This window comes from Panicum virgatum, chromosome 5K (assembly GCF_016808335.1).
Source record: "Panicum virgatum strain AP13 chromosome 5K, P.virgatum_v5, whole genome shotgun sequence".
Classification (NCBI taxonomy): Eukaryota; Viridiplantae; Streptophyta; class Magnoliopsida; order Poales; family Poaceae; genus Panicum; species Panicum virgatum.
The window spans coordinates 6,309,944-6,326,416 of record NC_053140.1 but is presented as its reverse complement, the minus strand read 5'-3'; the positions used below and the strand labels follow the sequence as shown (position 1 = coordinate 6,326,416).

The 16,473-nt window shown below is 48.5% G+C and overlaps 2 protein-coding genes and 1 pseudogene across 2 annotated transcripts; 1 reads left to right on the top strand and 2 right to left on the bottom strand.

Annotated features, from left to right (window-relative positions):
• Positions 1 to 1,312: 1,312 nt before the first annotated feature.
• Positions 1,313 to 1,724, bottom strand: LOC120709448 (annotated as a pseudogene).
• A 1,606-nt stretch (positions 1,725 to 3,330) lies between these two features.
• Positions 3,331 to 4,885, top strand: LOC120705932 (probable glucuronosyltransferase Os01g0157700). Its single transcript, XM_039990492.1, has 3 exons — positions 3,331 to 3,953; positions 4,177 to 4,468; positions 4,561 to 4,885. The coding sequence occupies exons 1-3, from the start codon at positions 3,370 to 3,372 to the stop codon at positions 4,750 to 4,752; spliced, it is 1,068 nt and encodes a 355-aa protein (XP_039846426.1). The 5' UTR covers positions 3,331 to 3,369; the 3' UTR covers positions 4,753 to 4,885.
• A 150-nt stretch (positions 4,886 to 5,035) lies between these two features.
• On the bottom strand, positions 5,036 to 9,249 carry LOC120709446 (elongation factor 1-alpha-like). The gene is made up of 3 exons (XM_039995073.1): positions 9,076 to 9,249; positions 8,851 to 8,990; positions 5,036 to 5,192 (listed from the first exon to the last, which is right to left on the bottom strand). The coding sequence occupies exons 1-3, from the start codon at positions 9,247 to 9,249 to the stop codon at positions 5,036 to 5,038; spliced, it is 471 nt and encodes a 156-aa protein (XP_039851007.1).
• Positions 9,250 to 16,473: the final 7,224 nt, after the last annotated feature.

Here is a 16,473-nt window from a genome sequence, read left to right as displayed (position 1 = left end):
TCCGTACGCATCTTAATTGACACTGTTGAACTGAACTCTAAGCAGGCCAACAAAGCATCCACATAAGCAACGACCATGCAGCAATGGTAGCAACAACCAAGCCATCAACGGTGTACAACATAGTTTGAACTTTGAAACGTAAGATCAGAAGCTTTTGGAATGACAATTGACATCATGCCAGAGCGCCCGAGCCGCTGACTCGCTGAGATCACACCGAAACGATCACGTTTAGCCCTGCAAATGGGTTGGAAAAAAAAACTATATCCACACCAATCCATTCTTATTAGAGAAATTAATATTACCCACATCACTTCAAACCACCACCACCATAAACCAATCCAATCCAAACATTTTAGCTCATGATGTAATAAACTATTAGCCAAACTATGGTTACAACCCAATAAGAACCTGTTTCCTAAAAAGAATTTATAGTGTAGATTTTGCAACACTATTTTACACAGAGTAGCTGTCAGTTATACTGAGCCATCTTTAACAAATTTCGATTAATTTTGATAAAATTTTATAGTGTGAACGCGATGTTTTATTTTTAGGATCCGGCTTTTGATGTGGGACCCATGTATAATTCCAGTCACACTGCTTTGCACAAAGTAGCTGCTAGTCATGCCGAGTCATCTCTAACAAATTTTAGTTAATTTCGATAAAATTTTATAGTGTGAACGCGAGGTTTTATATCTAGGGTCCGGCTCTTGACGTGGGACCCACGTGTAGTTCTAGCCACCCTGCTTTGCATAGAGTAGTTCCTAGTCATACTGAGTCATCTACAACAAATTTCAGTCAATTTCGATAAAATTTTATAGTGTGAACGCGGGGTTTTATTTCTAGGGTCCGGCTCTTGACGTGGGGCATGCGTGTAATTCTAGCCACACTGTTTTGCATAAAGTAGCTGCTAGTCATATTGAATCATCTTCAACAAATTTCAGTCAATTTCGATAAAATTTTATAATGTGAACGCGAGGTTTTATTTTTAGGGTCCGGCTCTTACGTGATCGACATTTATATATAGTCATACTGTTTTACATAAAGAATTCATTTCAGCCCACCCCAATCCACTCCAATCTATATTTATATAGAACCCACTCCACCCCACCCCACTAGCTAATACAACCCATTTGGATCCACCCAAACACAATCCATATCAAAACTCAATTCATTAAACCCATTTCAACCCAAACCATTACCAGGGCTAATCACGTTCGATTTCTCCGCGACACGAGAGAGTAGAACAAACGCAAGCAGGCGTCCAGGTGACGAATCTAATAATCAATATTGCGAATCCGGTAGACCTGAGAATTCACTTGGCGCTGCCGATGAAGCCGAACGCCGCCTCGCGCGCTCCCGCGGTCTCCGCGACGAGCTCCCGCGCCTTCAGCATGGCTTCGCCGAGCTCCATGGCGCCGTTGAGCTGCTCGGCGAAGCAGGGGCTCTGCTCCCATGGTGCGGTGCTGTCGCCGCCCTCCCCGCCGCCGTCGAGCCCGTCCCCGTCCAGGGCCGCCAGGAGCGCGGCCGCGCGCAGGTGGCCGCGGGCGCCCTCCAGCCCGTCATGCACTCGGGCGGGTGGCGATCCCGGCGGCCTTCTCGAGCATCTCCAGCGCGCACCACACGCCGGGGTCCCCGGCGAGGTCGTCCACGGAGTCGAGCGGCGCGCTCGGGCAGGGCGCGCCGCGAAGTCTATTTATAGCACGCGTGATTTTGCTGCGACCCATCGTAGAACGCTCAACCCTGCCCCCTGTTCATCTTCTTCTACCTCGAGCAGGGGAACGGGCGCTGCACGGCTGCAGCCAGCGAGCTCGGGGTGGGGGAGGGGGAGGGAAGGGGTGGTTGGTGGGCAGAGCGGCCGCCGGCGAGGTCGCCTGCGGCCGGGGTGGTGGAGGGCGGCGGCCTTAATATCCGGGGTTGCTGGGGGTGGGGCGGCTCCATGGCCGCCGACCATAGAGAAGAGGTCGGGGGCGGCAGCGGCGGCGACAAGGCGATGGCGGCGGTGGCGGGGGTGAGGAGAAGGCGGCGGCGCGCGGCGGCGAGCTCGGTTAGGGTGGACGGTGGTGGAGGGCGGCGCCGGTGCCCGGGAGGCGGGCAAGGCGGGGAGAAGGGACGGGGCGGAGCTCAGCCGCCCTTCTGCGATGGCAACGCGGTTCCTCGCGCACGCTAGAAATAGAAGCCCCCGGGCGCGTGGGGGCGTCTATATGTCGCTTTATGCGACTCCACGTGATCACGTCACAGAAAGCCTGGGGGCGCGCCCCGCGCCTCGCGGGAGCGGAAGCTGGGGCCGGCCCATTAAGCTATCGTTTGAAGAACATTTGCTTCCAAAGTGATTTGTTTCAGGTTAGTTCCAAAACATTTCAGTGTTCCTAAAAATATTTGTGTGTACAAGAAAAGTTCGATAATAAAATATTGTTAGACAATTTGGAAAGGTTCTAAATGTTTGAAACTTTTCAAATTGTTCCGAAACATTTCAGATTTGTACTGAAACATTAGAACATTTCGAAAAGTTCTGATTAAATGTTGTTAAACAATTTAAAATTTTGGGAACATTTCAGATAAGTTTGGAAAATATTTCAGAATTGCACTGGAATATTAGAACATTTCAAAAAATTCTAAATAAATATTGAAATGATTAAAAACAATTCAGGTTTGTTCGGAAATATTTTAGTGTTTTGAAACATTTAGATTAGTTTGGGAACATCTCACAGTGTGCTGGAATAAATATTCACAAAAAGTTCCCAAAAAATGCTGCTAAAAACTTCATAGTGTTCTGAATGATTAAAAAGATTTTCAAATTTGTTTGAAAAACATTTTAGAATGTTCCGAAACATTTCAGATATATTTGGGAAATATTTCAAAATTCTTTTGGAACATTAAAACATTTCCAAAAGTTCTGAACACATTGTATTTGTTTGAAATCTATTTAGTTCTAAAACATTCAAGACTTTGTATATATATGTGTGTATATATATATATGTATATGTATGTATATATATGTATATGTATATAGATGTATATGTATATATATATGTATATATATGTATATGTATATATATATGTATATGTATATATATATGTATATGTATATATATGTATATGTATATATATATGTATATATATACATATATATACATATACATATACATATACATATACATATATATATGTATATGTATATATATACATGTATATATATATGTATATATATATATATGTATATATATATATGTATATATATATATATACATATATATATATACATATATATATAAACTAAACCACAAACACATCATCTACATTCAACCTGAATTCCAGCTTCACCGTCCAAACACTACACCGACAGGCAGATAGACTAGCTAGCAGCAGGAGATGGAGCCGGCCGAGATGTCCAAGAAGAGGGTGCAACCATGGATCGAAGCCGCCGTGCACCTCTCCCTCTGCTTCGCCGTCGGCGCTTTGGCCGCCCTCGCGCCGTTGGCCGCCACCGGCGCCCCGTCGGCGGCCAACATCCGCGCCTCGTTTCTCGGCCCGCTCAACAATGCTCAGGGAGCAGCAGCGACGCCGGCTCCACCGCCTGTCCCCGACCTCGGCCTCCTGCTGATCGTCACGGCCACGCGGCCCGACGGCGGGATGGAGCAGGACGCCTCGCTGGTCCGGCTCGTGCACACGCTGCGGCACGTCGCGCCGCCGCTGCTCTGGATCGTGGTGGGCGCCGAGAACAGGACGGCGACGGCGAGGGCGGTCAGGGTGCTGCGCGGCACCGGTGTCATGTTCCGGCACCTCACCTACGACGCCAGGAACATCACCGACGCTGGCGCCGGCGATGAGGTGGACCGCCAGAGGGACGTGGCGCTGAGCCACATCGAGCGCCACCGGCTGAACGGAGTTGTCCACTTTGCCGGCGCTTCCAGCATCTATGACCTCCGCTTCTTTCAAGAGCTCAGGCAAACCAGGTATATCTTTACGTCTCCGGGAGGTCTCCCTCCTCGTGCAGTTTTACTGCAACTTTCTTTTGTGATAAATTTTCCAAGTTCTTTTCCAAACAAAGAATAGTACTCGGTCAAGTCTACATTATTCCGTTATTTTGCACTAATACTAAGCTCTTAAATCAGCAAAATGCAGCATAAAGCCATAAACATTAGCATCTGTTGACTGTTGGTTTGATTCTTGTTTCAGAGGTTTTGCAGCATGGCCGGTAGCAACAATCTCGCCAGCAGAGCAGAAGATAACAGAAGAGGGACCAACCTGCAACTCATCACAAATCACAGGCGGGTACTCAAAGGATTCAAGCACTAATGGAACAGAAAGAACCTCCACCTCCCTGGACGCGGCAGATACCAGCACAAACAGGAACTCAAGCTCTGAACCTCTGAAAATAAACATCTCTGGAATTGGGTTCAGGAGCTCAATCCTATGGGATTCAGGAAGATCACTCGTCAGGAGAAACTCATCAGCAGGCGCTACTCAGGTTTGTCATTTGAGCCCCACAATAGTGATTGTATTACAACAGTTATGATTCTCCATGATAATTCCCTGACGATATTTTTTTGGTGATGTCAGAATCTCATCCAGATTGTACATCAAATGGCCGTGGAAGGTGAAAACAAGCTTAAGGGCGTCACTTCTGACTGTTCTGAGTCTCAGATAATGTTGTGGCACCTAGACATGCCAAGATTTACTCTAATACCTGAAGAACAGGAGACTCAGCAGCAGCAGCAGAGTCTAGTGGTGACTGGTGAGAGACGAAGATAAACCCACGACATGAGATTGTTAGTCGTGGAAGAAGCATGCTGCGATGTAATTATCAAGATAGAATTGGCAAACAATACCTTCATCACGTATAGCAGTTACTTCACAGATGTGGGCACAACTGAGCCTTGAGTTTTATTAAGAAGTTAATAACCTACTACAAAAAGATCCAATATTATTGGTCCAAAAAATTTCATAACACCAAGTCTTGTGCCTATCTTCTAATGCTAAGTCTGGAGGTACAAAATTATCCTTCCACTGGAAGAACACAATGTTCATTCTCCAATCAAAAGGCCGACCCGCCTCCTCTGGTTTTCCCAGTCAACACATCCTTCGCCTCGTTAATCTTTGAAGCAAGGTAATGACTTCCACCCGCATCCGGATGGTTGGCGACCATTACCCTCTTGTGCGCCTCTTTGACCTTCTCTGCGTTGGCAGATTCCCTAGAAATATCAATGGAAACAGACAGCAAAGAACATCATTAGGTCCTAAATTACAGATAAGAATATTTTTCACAAAAACTGTAAACACTTCTAAAATTCAATTAAAAAATGACTGGTCAAACAAATAAACAGATTAAAACTCTGTTCAATTTTGAATAGCTAACAAAAGATTTGATCCAGCATGTTGGCATGAGGAAGTACAGCTAGTTGAACAATTGAAACCTCTCATATGCTAGACAAAAAGAGCACAGTATTTATTTTGGATAAAGTGGAAAACAAACAAAACATGTTTTGCAAGATATACTGAATTTGCCAGGAAATATTTTAACTCAGACCTACATTTAATTAATCTGGGAATGAGAACTTATAAAAAGACACCAGTATAGCTACTCTGAACTCTGAAGCTGTGTTCCCGACACCACATACTTGTTTACTTACAGCTGGCGAAAGGGGCAGCTCTAACGCTCTACTATTCGATACTCGGATAATTATCTGATAGGAATATCCAATTATGGATGTTAGGAAAATATCTGAAGGGCCACAACCACTAGTGACAAACTAACACACATTTACTGGTGGAAAGATGAACTATGGTGGAAAGCCTAAAAAAAACACTAACTGCAAGAAGAAATCTGAGAAATATGAGAAAGTCAAAGCATGTTGTGTGTGTGTGTGGCAAAGAAGGGCGTCTTGCGAAGAATTACCGCTACCGCAAGGACCGAGATGATGGCAAGTTAAATAAGAACGTGAACATCACCATTGGAGACGGTGATGAGGCCGGTGGATCTCGATATGGTAATTTTCAAGTTATATTTTCAGTACTTCAATCTAGGGTCCACGGTGCCCACAACAAGCGGCTCACGGGTCACGGCACAACATCGGCATCAACATCACCCAAACGCGGGAGCCTTCCACGATTCTACGATAGCCCACCTTGAGAGAACGTGGTCGGCGTCTCCACAATTTGGATATTTAACACGATTCTACGATAGCCCGCCTGAGAACGTGGTCGGCATCTCCACAATTTGGATATGTAACACTCTGAACATGTGGCTTTACAGATTTGCCACCATCAAGATTGGTTTCATAAATTACCAACTAAATCATTGACTCCTTGATAAACATGCTATTTTCCACTTTTATTCATTTTAGTCCTATTATTTAGTATACAACTAAGTGTACTAAAGTTTAACCTCTTAAATCCAAACAATCTTGTACTCTGCCAAACAAAACAAGAATAGATACCATGCAGAAGAATCTAAATGGGTTTCATGCCGTCCGCCGGCTCATGAACGAGATGACAATCGGCAGCGCACCGCGCCAGAGCTTCCTCCAAGCGGCCCACGAAGTTCTAGGGGAGATGGGGGGCACGTTTCCACGCGTTATTCTTTTCGCACTAATTATACTACCGAATTGATCCAGCAACTAGGTATACGCACATACGAAGAGCGTTCTGATCTTTTCGACTGATGGTAAATAGGGAAAATAAACTAAAAAAATAAAATATATGCTAATGGTATGCTAATCAAGGAGTCAATGATATAAGTGGCGATTTTGCTAAACCTATCTTGATCGTGGCAAAGCTGCAAAGCCACATGTTCAGAGTGTCGAATATCTGGACCTGTTTTGGCAGGGCTTCGGCTCCGACTGTAGCTTCTTTGGTGGAGTGGATTCAACGGTGGAGCTGAAACCGTTTTGTAAAAGTTTGGCAGAATGACTTCTTCTATTTTTTCATAAATGTAATGTCCAATATACCCCTACATGTTTGACTTGTACAAATTTTATGTTCTCTCTCAATTTATAATATAAATCATATGAAACAAAAATATTAATGAATATAATTATAGATTAAAATAATAATTTTTTCTCTTTGTTCTTTAATTTTTCTCTCTTCTTTCTCTCTCCCCTTATCCGTTAAGCTGTTCCACCTACTTCCTTATCTTCTCCTTGCCTCCCAGCCCTGTATTGTAATATCACCCTGTTCTACTACTCTGCTCCTTGCCATGTTGCTTCCTGGCAATGTTTGTTGCTGCTCTGCCTCCACAACTACCTAGAGTTTGCTGCCAAGCGACGCGGGGCTTGGGTGGCATGTACCTGCATCCCTTCAACAGGAGGTTGTCGACCCCGTCGTCTTCTCGTGTCTCCGGCCACCGCTCTGCGGGCGGGCCTTCACGCAATGAGCGACGTTCTACTTCGGGTCAGCCTTGCCAGTCACCACGCTGTTCCCCTGCCACCGGAGGTGCTCGAAGGGTGGAGTGCGCAGTTATATGTGGCAATTCTGCTGTAATATTCATGACCTTGAGGGGCATATATTTGTCGAATTAGAGCGGGGATGGGGAGAAGCCTATTTTTTTTTGCTCCATTCCAGTGCAAATCGACGAGAGGCTTCTGTAGCTTCGGCTGTGAAGCTGGGTTTGGCTCCAGTTGAAGCCGTTGGTGCCTTGGTGGAGCTGTTTTTGAAGGGTCTTAAACTTGTCGTACGTGGAGTAGCGATGGCAGTGGAGAGCAGCGCACCAGTCTAGTGGATTAAATACGGGCGTGGTAGCGTGTTGGCCAAGTGCGAGGACGACAATGTGGTTGGAGATGGCGCTTTGCGGCTGCAGGATAGCAAAGGCTGCTGGACATGTACCTGGCGGAGGGGGCGTTGGAGACCGGGCTGCGACACTGCACAAATAATGCAAATGGCAATGATGGGTTTATGATTTATCTGAAACAAAGTCGCATGCAGAAATACGAAATAATTGAATCAAAATGGAGAGATACACACTGTGTTGCAGTTGTGAAGCGATGCGAGACTATGTTTGTGGCTTAATCACTACTGTAAACTCCAACTATGGAAATATGGTCACCAAGCTCAAAAAGAGGATGGTTACTAAGCTCAGGTGCCTCACATTACAAGGTAGATAAAAAAACGTCTATTGACTCCATTCCTTGAAAAACTGTCAACATGAGCTATCTCTCTTACTAGTCACACAGCAGGATCTCCTTTTTTTTCTCCACGTCGTCTGGCCTCTATCCCGGATCACAAATCGTTCGAGGGGCCGGCAGTCCTCAAAAACTTCTACCACATCGATCTGGTGGGAACTATCTTAACAAGCCTAGACTCCCCATTCTTGAGGAATGTAGGGTTTGCCTCCAACACCGCCATTAATGGAAGTTCAATTTTTTCAAGCAACTCGGTGAACTTTACAGGATACTAGCGAGTGTGACAGTGCATAATTGGGGTGTAGCCTCTGTGAACTCTCACGAGATTACCTACAGACATGATTTTGTCTTTAGCAATGAAGCTGGTAGCCTCCCTGGCAGGGTCACATCTGCAGTTTGATGCCACAAATCCACGCTTCAAGTCCTTTAATGCCACTCACTGGGTATTAATCACAATGATGTCCCCCGGCAGAGCCATCTGCCCGGATTCATGGTGCATTTCCACCGACATCACTTTCCCCTCAAGGCTGGTGGGCCCAAAGGTCATCATCATCCCAACTTTCAGTTCACCAGTCTGCACACGACCACCGAAAATGGTGCCTACCCCACCAATCTTGTACATGCATATAAGGGGAAGGCGCAAGGGCTGCTTGTCCACTGGCATCTTGGGCTCTTCCATCTTGTCCAGTGCATCAAGGAGGGGCAGGCCCTCAATCAGGCCATGTTGACTGACCTCATGGTCAAATTATCTCTGTACAAGCCCCATATGGGCACAAATGCTAGGTCAAAGCCAATCTTCAGCAGGAAGGACTGCACATACTCCACAATTGTGTTATACCATTTCTTGGAGTAGTTGGAGGTGGTGGCATACATCTGAATTTTCAAACTTCAATTATCAAACAAGAGCATAATGTACAACTACTACTTGATACATGTTGTGAATTAGAGACAATTATACAAATAGTAGAAGTGTTTTGTTGATATAGCAGATCATCTGCTTCATAACAAGAGCATTGGCTAGATTTTCATGTTCACAGGTCTGACCATCATGAGCAAAACCAGCCTCAAAGTCACCATCAGGGGCATCAATGACAAGAACGCCGAAGTTCACAAGTGAGGTTCTAGCAATCATGTCTTGATGTTGTATCAATTATAGTCCAGTTGTACTTATCAGATTCTAATCTCCCCTCTCACGCTCAGTCTTGTCAAGAATCCTAGCGTGCTTGGTATTAATTGGAGTATTTTATTCATATCTTACGATAACACCCTTTTCAGTGTCTCCCTTCATATTGATAAGGTGGTCGATGGTGGTGGACTTGCCAGAATTGAGGTGGCCACATATCACAACATTCATATTTAACTTTGGTCATCACATGGAGTAATAATTCATTCCTCTATGCAGAATAAGAGAACAACTACACTTCATGGCTATCATGCTATCTCTTACTTGAGACCTCTTATGTCATGGTATGAAAAGAGGAGATGAGAGCACCTCTATTTATAGGTGCTCATTGGTGTTGTGATGATGCAATATGGCAACTTCCACACTATTTTTTACAAAATATCTATCTTTAAAATTTTCCTTATCCTTATCCAACTATGCAAAATATCTAATTCTAGAGTATTATCATGTTACCTCTTACTTGAGACCTCTTATGTCATGGTATGAAAAGAGGAGATGAGAGCACCTCTATTTATAGGTGCTCATCGCTGTTGTGGTGATGCAATATGGCAACTTCCAAACTATTTTTTACAAAATATCCATCTCTAGAATTTTCCTCATCCTTATCCAACTATGCAAAATATCTAATTCTAGAGTATTATTGTATTGCCATTTCCAAATTATTCTAAAACTTTATCAAGTATGCATTGTTATTTTCAACAATAGATGTTGGATTCAGAAAGTTTTAGATGTTATATTTAGTGATCACACATGAAACCAAAGCTAAATCATCATTCCGGCATAGTATCACTCTGTTATTGGAAAGTACACTAATTGTCACTGGATAACGTGTATATTGTATAAAAGAATAAAATTGAGCTTGAAGATGACGGTCAACAGCTACCATATCCCAACAACGTCTGAAGTTGCATTGCTGCAATGCTGGTGTGTTCTATCATCATTGCTGTTTCATCTTGCCTAGATTCGATTTATACCTGATTTTAACATTAGATCAGATTGTGAGCATCTTGCCATCATTATTACTTGTTTCTAAATAATGGAATACCAATTACTTGCCGAACCACAAATTAATTGACACTGTTGCTGGTTTTCTGCATGCAGGTAGGAGTGGGACGAAAGGGATTGATGACGAGGGAGGCATCAATCCATCCATCCAAAATCGCAGAGCTCAGTCAAACATGTGTCATTGTTGTGCTTGCATTGTAACACAACAAAGAGCAGTGCAGTTGCTAAATTAGACTTGCAATGTCACCAGTCTGACTCTCATGAGTTACAAACAATAGATGTTAGTATTGTTCAGAAAAATCCCTTCAAGTGTATTAACAGAATATTTGCACCACTCGCAAGTAGTTACCACTTCAGAAGAAAGTAACGCTGGAGGCAACACATCAAAATATGCTGTAATCTTGCACTGTGATTTTATTCAGAAAGTGACATGCGTTGAGAAATTTGCGATTTTGCCATTCTCAGAAACGGGTTACCCCAGAATGTCATTAAATTTTTGGGTTTCGCCAGAGCGCCATTATGATACGATGTCAAAACGCTGAAATGCCTTTTCAACACTTATCACATCATGTTTTTATTTTTCCACGTTTTCTTTGGCTGAACCTACTCAAAATGCCCTGCAACATCGGTTACAACCCGGACAGATCGAACAGGATGAAAACGCTCGTTCTTTCTCTCCCTTTCCTCTTCGTATTCTTCAGCACCGAGGCCCCTGCAAACTCGCCGGCGGAGGTCGGGTTCCCGGCGCGGCTCCTCCAAGGGAAGGTGTTGCCACGCTGCTCCTGGCGGCGGGCCTCGCGGTGCTGTCCGAGGGCGGCGGGGCCAGCAGGGCAGGGCTCGCCGTGGCGCTGGCGGCCGTCGCTGCTGTCAACGCGCACGACCTGGTGGACTGGTGCGTGGGGCTGGCGCGCTACGACGCCATGGCGCCGGCCTCTTCATCTCCCTTCCAGAAGACACCCTTGATTTGTTCTTCGCACACCTCCTCGTGTACCCAGCCTTATCTGCTCAGTCTCTACTTCCTCTCGCCGCCTTCTCTCCGCTTGTGCCAATCAGCCGCATACCGACGACATGCCGCATGGCCTGCTCCTAATCCTCCCCCAATATTGCATTCAAAGCCCCACGCAACCGCTTGAATTAGTTCCAGGCACGACATGCCATAATCAGCAAGCAAGCTAGCATCGATTTTTCAACGGAGTAAGAAACTGATCATCACTAACGTCCAGGCCTGCTGCGCGCGCCGAGCCGAAGGACCTCGAGAAGCTGCAGGTCATCACCGGGGTCCTGCCGGCCATTGGGCCTCCTACCTGCTTGTGCTACCGCCTCGATGCCGTCTCCCGCATTCGTGGCCGCGCCGCCGAACGCCAAACGCCGTCGCCGCCACGCCGCAGCTTCCTGGCGGCATCGTGGCCTCGCGTACGTCGACGCGATGGCGCCGCCGTGCCTACGCCATGTCCGCACCCGAGGCCGGCGATGGCGAGGTCGGCTTGCCAAGAAATGCACGGTGGGCATGGTGGGAGACACGGGAGACTGAGGGGATAAGGCTGGCTGTCTCAAGGGCAAAATGGTCCGTTTATGTGGTTAGAGAAGCGAGAAATTATGAAATGAATTGAAAAGAAGAGAAAAGGCATTGTAGCAGGAAGATACACTTTCATAATGGTATTATAGCGAAACCCAAAAGTTTGATGGCATTTTAGCGAAACCCATTTTTGATGATGGTAAAATCGCAAATTTCTCACATGTGTTGAGGAATAGAAATTTCAGACTTCAGACAACTCAGTAGCACGTTCATGACCAAACAATTGACAAAGCAGGGATTCCGCCTAAGCATGCGGGGAGCTCTGTGGTATTCGCTGAAATATTATTAGTATGGCGTTTTCTATGAATTTGTCATGACCGCGTGCTATTTAGACTCTACTTTCTGTTACCAAATTATTAAGACTGGAATCTTGCGATGCGGTTTCATTCAGGAAGTGACTAGGATTTCAGTTGCATTCAGGTATCGAACAAGTATTGGGTTACATTGCATTCAGGAATGGAGACTTTCATACAACGGGCGCGCAACTTCTCAGAAGAGAAGTCAGGTTTCGAGCAAATTGACAGTAACAATTCAGGGGCGACGCACGCGATGTGCACGGAAATTAAATTAAGCTATGTTCATGCAAATCGGATTATATTCAGGAAATGACTTGCGTTCAGGATCAGGCATTTCAGAAAACTCGGAGGCATAGGGAAGACTCGGATCAGAACCGCCCTGGCGTCGAGAACTCCAGAAGGAGTACGGCGTGGCGCCGTGCTGCATCCGGTGCGCCGCGTCGAGCGGCATGGCGCGCGAGCTTCTCGGGCTGACGGCCTTCGACGCCCACGCCAACATGACGGGGACTCGGGCGGCATCCTCCTGTGAGCTGTGTCCAGGGCCACAACCAAGAGGACTTGCAACACCGACCGCCGCCGCGAGGTCCGTCGCTGGCGGCGGCGCGCACCCTCCGCGTCGCCTGCCTCGTCCCCGTGGCGGACGGCATCGGAGCTTACCGCGGCGCACAGCGCGCACGTCTCGGGCTGGCGAGCAGCGGTCGCGGAGGGCCTTCGCCGCGCCAAGCGATGCCGGACCTTCAGGAGGACACCAGCATGCGGAAGGAGAGGCGAGCGGGCCGAGAACGGCCGGAAGGCGACGGTGTCCGGCAAGACAACGACCCGAGGGGTGGACGGTAAATGAAATACCGTCCACCCTGGGGTCACTACCAACTGTCGGATCGAGATCGTACGATAGATATTAGGCATGGGAATTACACAAGGAGACCCCTTCTTCTTCCTCGCTCGACTGCCGTGCTCCGTCCCCCTCTGCGTCCCTCGATGACGCCCTGTTTGTTTCCCTCGTCGCCATGCCTCGAGCTCGTCGCTCTCCGCCGAGGCCGTCCCAGCCCGGTTACGCGCCTTCACGGTCCATCGACCTGGACCCCCGCGACGACGACGACGACGACGGCAGGAGAACGGGGGAAAGGAAGGAGGGCGATGGACAAGCAGGGCGGCTACCCGTGGAGGGAGCAGATCCTGAAACTACTAGAGGAGGCATGCGAACTCAGCGACAGCGCCGGCTCTCTGCTAGCCTCCGCGCTGCGGCACCTGGAGTCGCCATCGGCGTGGAGCACGGGCGACGCCAAGCGCGGCGGGGTCATCAGACTGATCACGCTCGCGGAGGGCAAGCTCGAGGACGCGTCCAGCGAGATGGCCAGGTGCGCGTCCAACATGGAGGCGGCCGAGCTCCTCGATCGCCGCAGAGGACCCGCCACGCGCCATCCACCGGCTGGCGAAGCTCCATGGCGCCGTTGAGCTGCTCAGCGAAACAGGGGCTGTGCTCCCACGGTGCGGTGCTGTCGCCGCCCTCCCCTCCGCCGCCGACCCCGACCACGTCCAGGGCCGTCAGGAGTGCGTAAACGGCCGCGCGCAGATGACCGCGGGCGCCCTCCAGCCCGTCGTGCACGCGGGTGGCGATCCCGGCGGCAGGGCCCTCGTTTCGGCTCCAGTTCCGCACGTCGGCGTCCACGACGTCGATCGCCCCGAAGAGCAGCCCGTGGACCCTGTCGCAGTGCCTGGCCGCCAGGACCAGCTGCCGCGGACGGCATCGGAGCTTGAAGCGACGCGCGTCGCACGTGTCGGGCAGGCGCGAGCAGAGGTCGCGGAGGACCTTCGTCGCGCCGGTTCCTTTCACCGGGAGTGATACCGGAACCTCAAGAGGACGCCAGCACGCGGAAGGAGAGGCGAGCGTGCCAAGAACGGCCGGGACGCGACGGTGTCTGGCGAGACAACTGTCGGATCGGGATCGTACGGTCGATATTAGGCACGGGAATTACACAAGGAGACCCCTTCTTCCTCGCTCGACTGCCGTGCTCCGTCCCTCCTGTGCGTCCCTCGATGACCAGACCGATGACGCCGTGTTTGTCTCCCTCGTCGCCGTGCCTCTAGCTCGTCGCGATCCGCAGAGGCCGGCCCAGCCGGTGGCGCCGCCACGGTCCATCGACCTGGTCCCCTGCGACGACGCCGCCGCCCTCGGCCTGCGCCTCGCTCTCGCCAAGCTCCAGGACGTGCCGCGGCCACCTCGGCGCCGCCGACGTGCTGCTGGCCTATCCGGGCGTCCCTGGTGGGGTCGGCGCTCGAGGCCGCGTGGTCGGCGGAGGTCGCCGCTCCGATCGGCATTCGGCGCCGCCCGCGAAGCTGTCGGTGTCAACTGTGAGTTTGCCGTAGCTCCTATTGCTAGTGCTTGTATCTTCAGATCTCCACCAACTTCATTAAATCATAAGCTTTTTGCAAGCTCTATAAACAATAAGCTCAGCAGGTAAGTACAAAATCAGGGGGTGCAGCACGGAGCTTCTAAGTTCAACCAGGCGCAAGTGTTGCTTTTACAAGTTGAGACGGTCACCATCGTTTTGTCTGTTCCGAACGCGTGGAAAATTGATCGATCAAAAGTCCAGAGTTCTCCACACATGAAGCATGCGGCACCCAGAGCACAGAATCAAGATCCTACTTAGCAAATTAACCCCACATATGGTCACATGCTCAGTACCTCACTGTGTACTGTTACTGACAAAATTTGTTCAACAAGTATAAACTGACCCGGTGAGTGGATTTGAGGACTTGTTGTATGGCCGTCAGTGCATGTATGGCAGATAACACATCTGCAAATCATCTAGCAAAAAAAAAATCAGAGCAGCTTGCGCCAGAATTCATGTGGAACCGAAGTCCTAGAAAGTCTTAAAATGGCTGGAAAGTTTGCAGCAGGTGTGACTATAGAGAGGGGTCACAGAGCGTTCACATATGGTGATCGTAATAATTCAGAAAAATTCAGACTTATGGAATCATTCAGCGTCACAGTAAGTCATGATCCTGCAAAGTCATATATTCAAAAGGTGGCTTGCATACAGGAACCGACGTTTCGCAGAAGTACAAGACTGACTGGTAAAATTTCCGTAGAGAAGCTCCCCTTTGGTGGTAAAAAAACATACAACAAACGACAGAAAAAATGAACATTACCGAACAACACGCTGCCCTCGCCCAATACCCCGGCGGCTTCCCAGAGACCACGTGGAGGATATGCACGGTCGCCCTGAGGTCCGTCGGCGCGGACGGCTGCCACCGCCTCTATTCTGACCTTACTTAATGGGGACGTGGGTTCCCGATCTTCCGTCAGGTTCTGGATAACTCTCGTTGTAGGCGGAGCGAGACACACCGATCCGGCTTCATATTCTAAAACCCGAATCCAGCAATCTTAGCACCACAACTCCTCTGGTTATCAACCGTGTCACAACCCGGTTGACCTCGCCAAGAAGGCTAATCCCTGCAAGCGCAACGAAGAACACAAGCAAGAACTCGAAAGAACGCAGCTCAATTGAAGTGACTCTGCAGATGAAAGATTAATCTCAAAGTTGGGGTCTCACAAACCGACACGGCGGCGAAACTGTTCTCGACAGAATAATCTAAGCAAAACCCAAGTCTCACGATGGCGGCGGCGGCTACTAATAAGGGTTTAGGTCGTGCAAGACCTCCTGGACGCGCCCCTATTGGGCTCCAACACGATACACGGGCCATCGGCCCAAAAACAGTGACGCAGCACCGGAACAGATTCTGGACGCCAACTTCCACAGACGATTCCCGTCGACTCTGGATGAATTTGAGCCTGAGACTAGAGCCATTGGAAGCGTCTTGAAATTATTTTTCCATCCATATCAAGTGCGCCCAAATCCGACTCTATATGCAACCTGGGCGTCTGTTTTAGTGCGGTCTGTCCTTGGAGTCCGAAACTGAAACGAAGTCGAATCGGTTTGGGCCTCCATCTTGATCCGGACATCCTTGCTGGTCCTCCACGCCTCCAAGGCCTTCTCCAAGCCCTTGCTGGTCCTCTCCTTTGTTCCTAAGTACAATTAAGTCATTAGGTAGCAATCTATTCTCAGATTCACAATAAACATTACTTAGGAACGAGCTCACCTGTAAGTTCAATTGTCGAGCACGTGCGCGAGTAATAGGACCTTGTATATCATCTTGAGGAGTGTCGTTTGTATCCGTAGGAGTGATGTCCTCATCATTACTCCCCCGCCTCCCAGGCTCCTTCTTCTTCCTCCTCTATTCTGACCTTGCTCCCCCACCTCCCCTGCGCTCCTTCATCCTCCTCTATTCTGA

Excerpts from the sequence above, each read along its gene's own strand:
- LOC120705932 (XM_039990492.1), top strand. The coding sequence starts at position 3,370 with ATGGAGCCGGCCGAGATGTCCAAGAAGAGGGTGCAACCATGGATCGAA. Across the intron at positions 3,954-4,176 it reads CAAGAGCTCAGGCAAACCAG|AGGTTTTGCAGCATGGCCGG; the intron begins GTATATCTTTAC and ends TTCTTGTTTCAG. Across the intron at positions 4,469-4,560 it reads CATCAGCAGGCGCTACTCAG|AATCTCATCCAGATTGTACA; the intron begins GTTTGTCATTTG and ends TGGTGATGTCAG.
- LOC120709446 (XM_039995073.1), bottom strand. The coding sequence starts at position 9,249 with ATGATTGCTAGAACCTCACTTGTGAACTTCGGCGTTCTTGTCATTGAT. Across the intron at positions 8,991-9,075 it reads ACAAAACACTTCTACTATTT|ATGTATGCCACCACCTCCAA; the intron begins GTATAATTGTCT and ends TTGAAAATTCAG. Across the intron at positions 5,193-8,850 it reads AGAGATAATTTGACCATGAG|GGAATCTGCCAACGCAGAGA; the intron begins GTCAGTCAACAT and ends TGATATTTCTAG.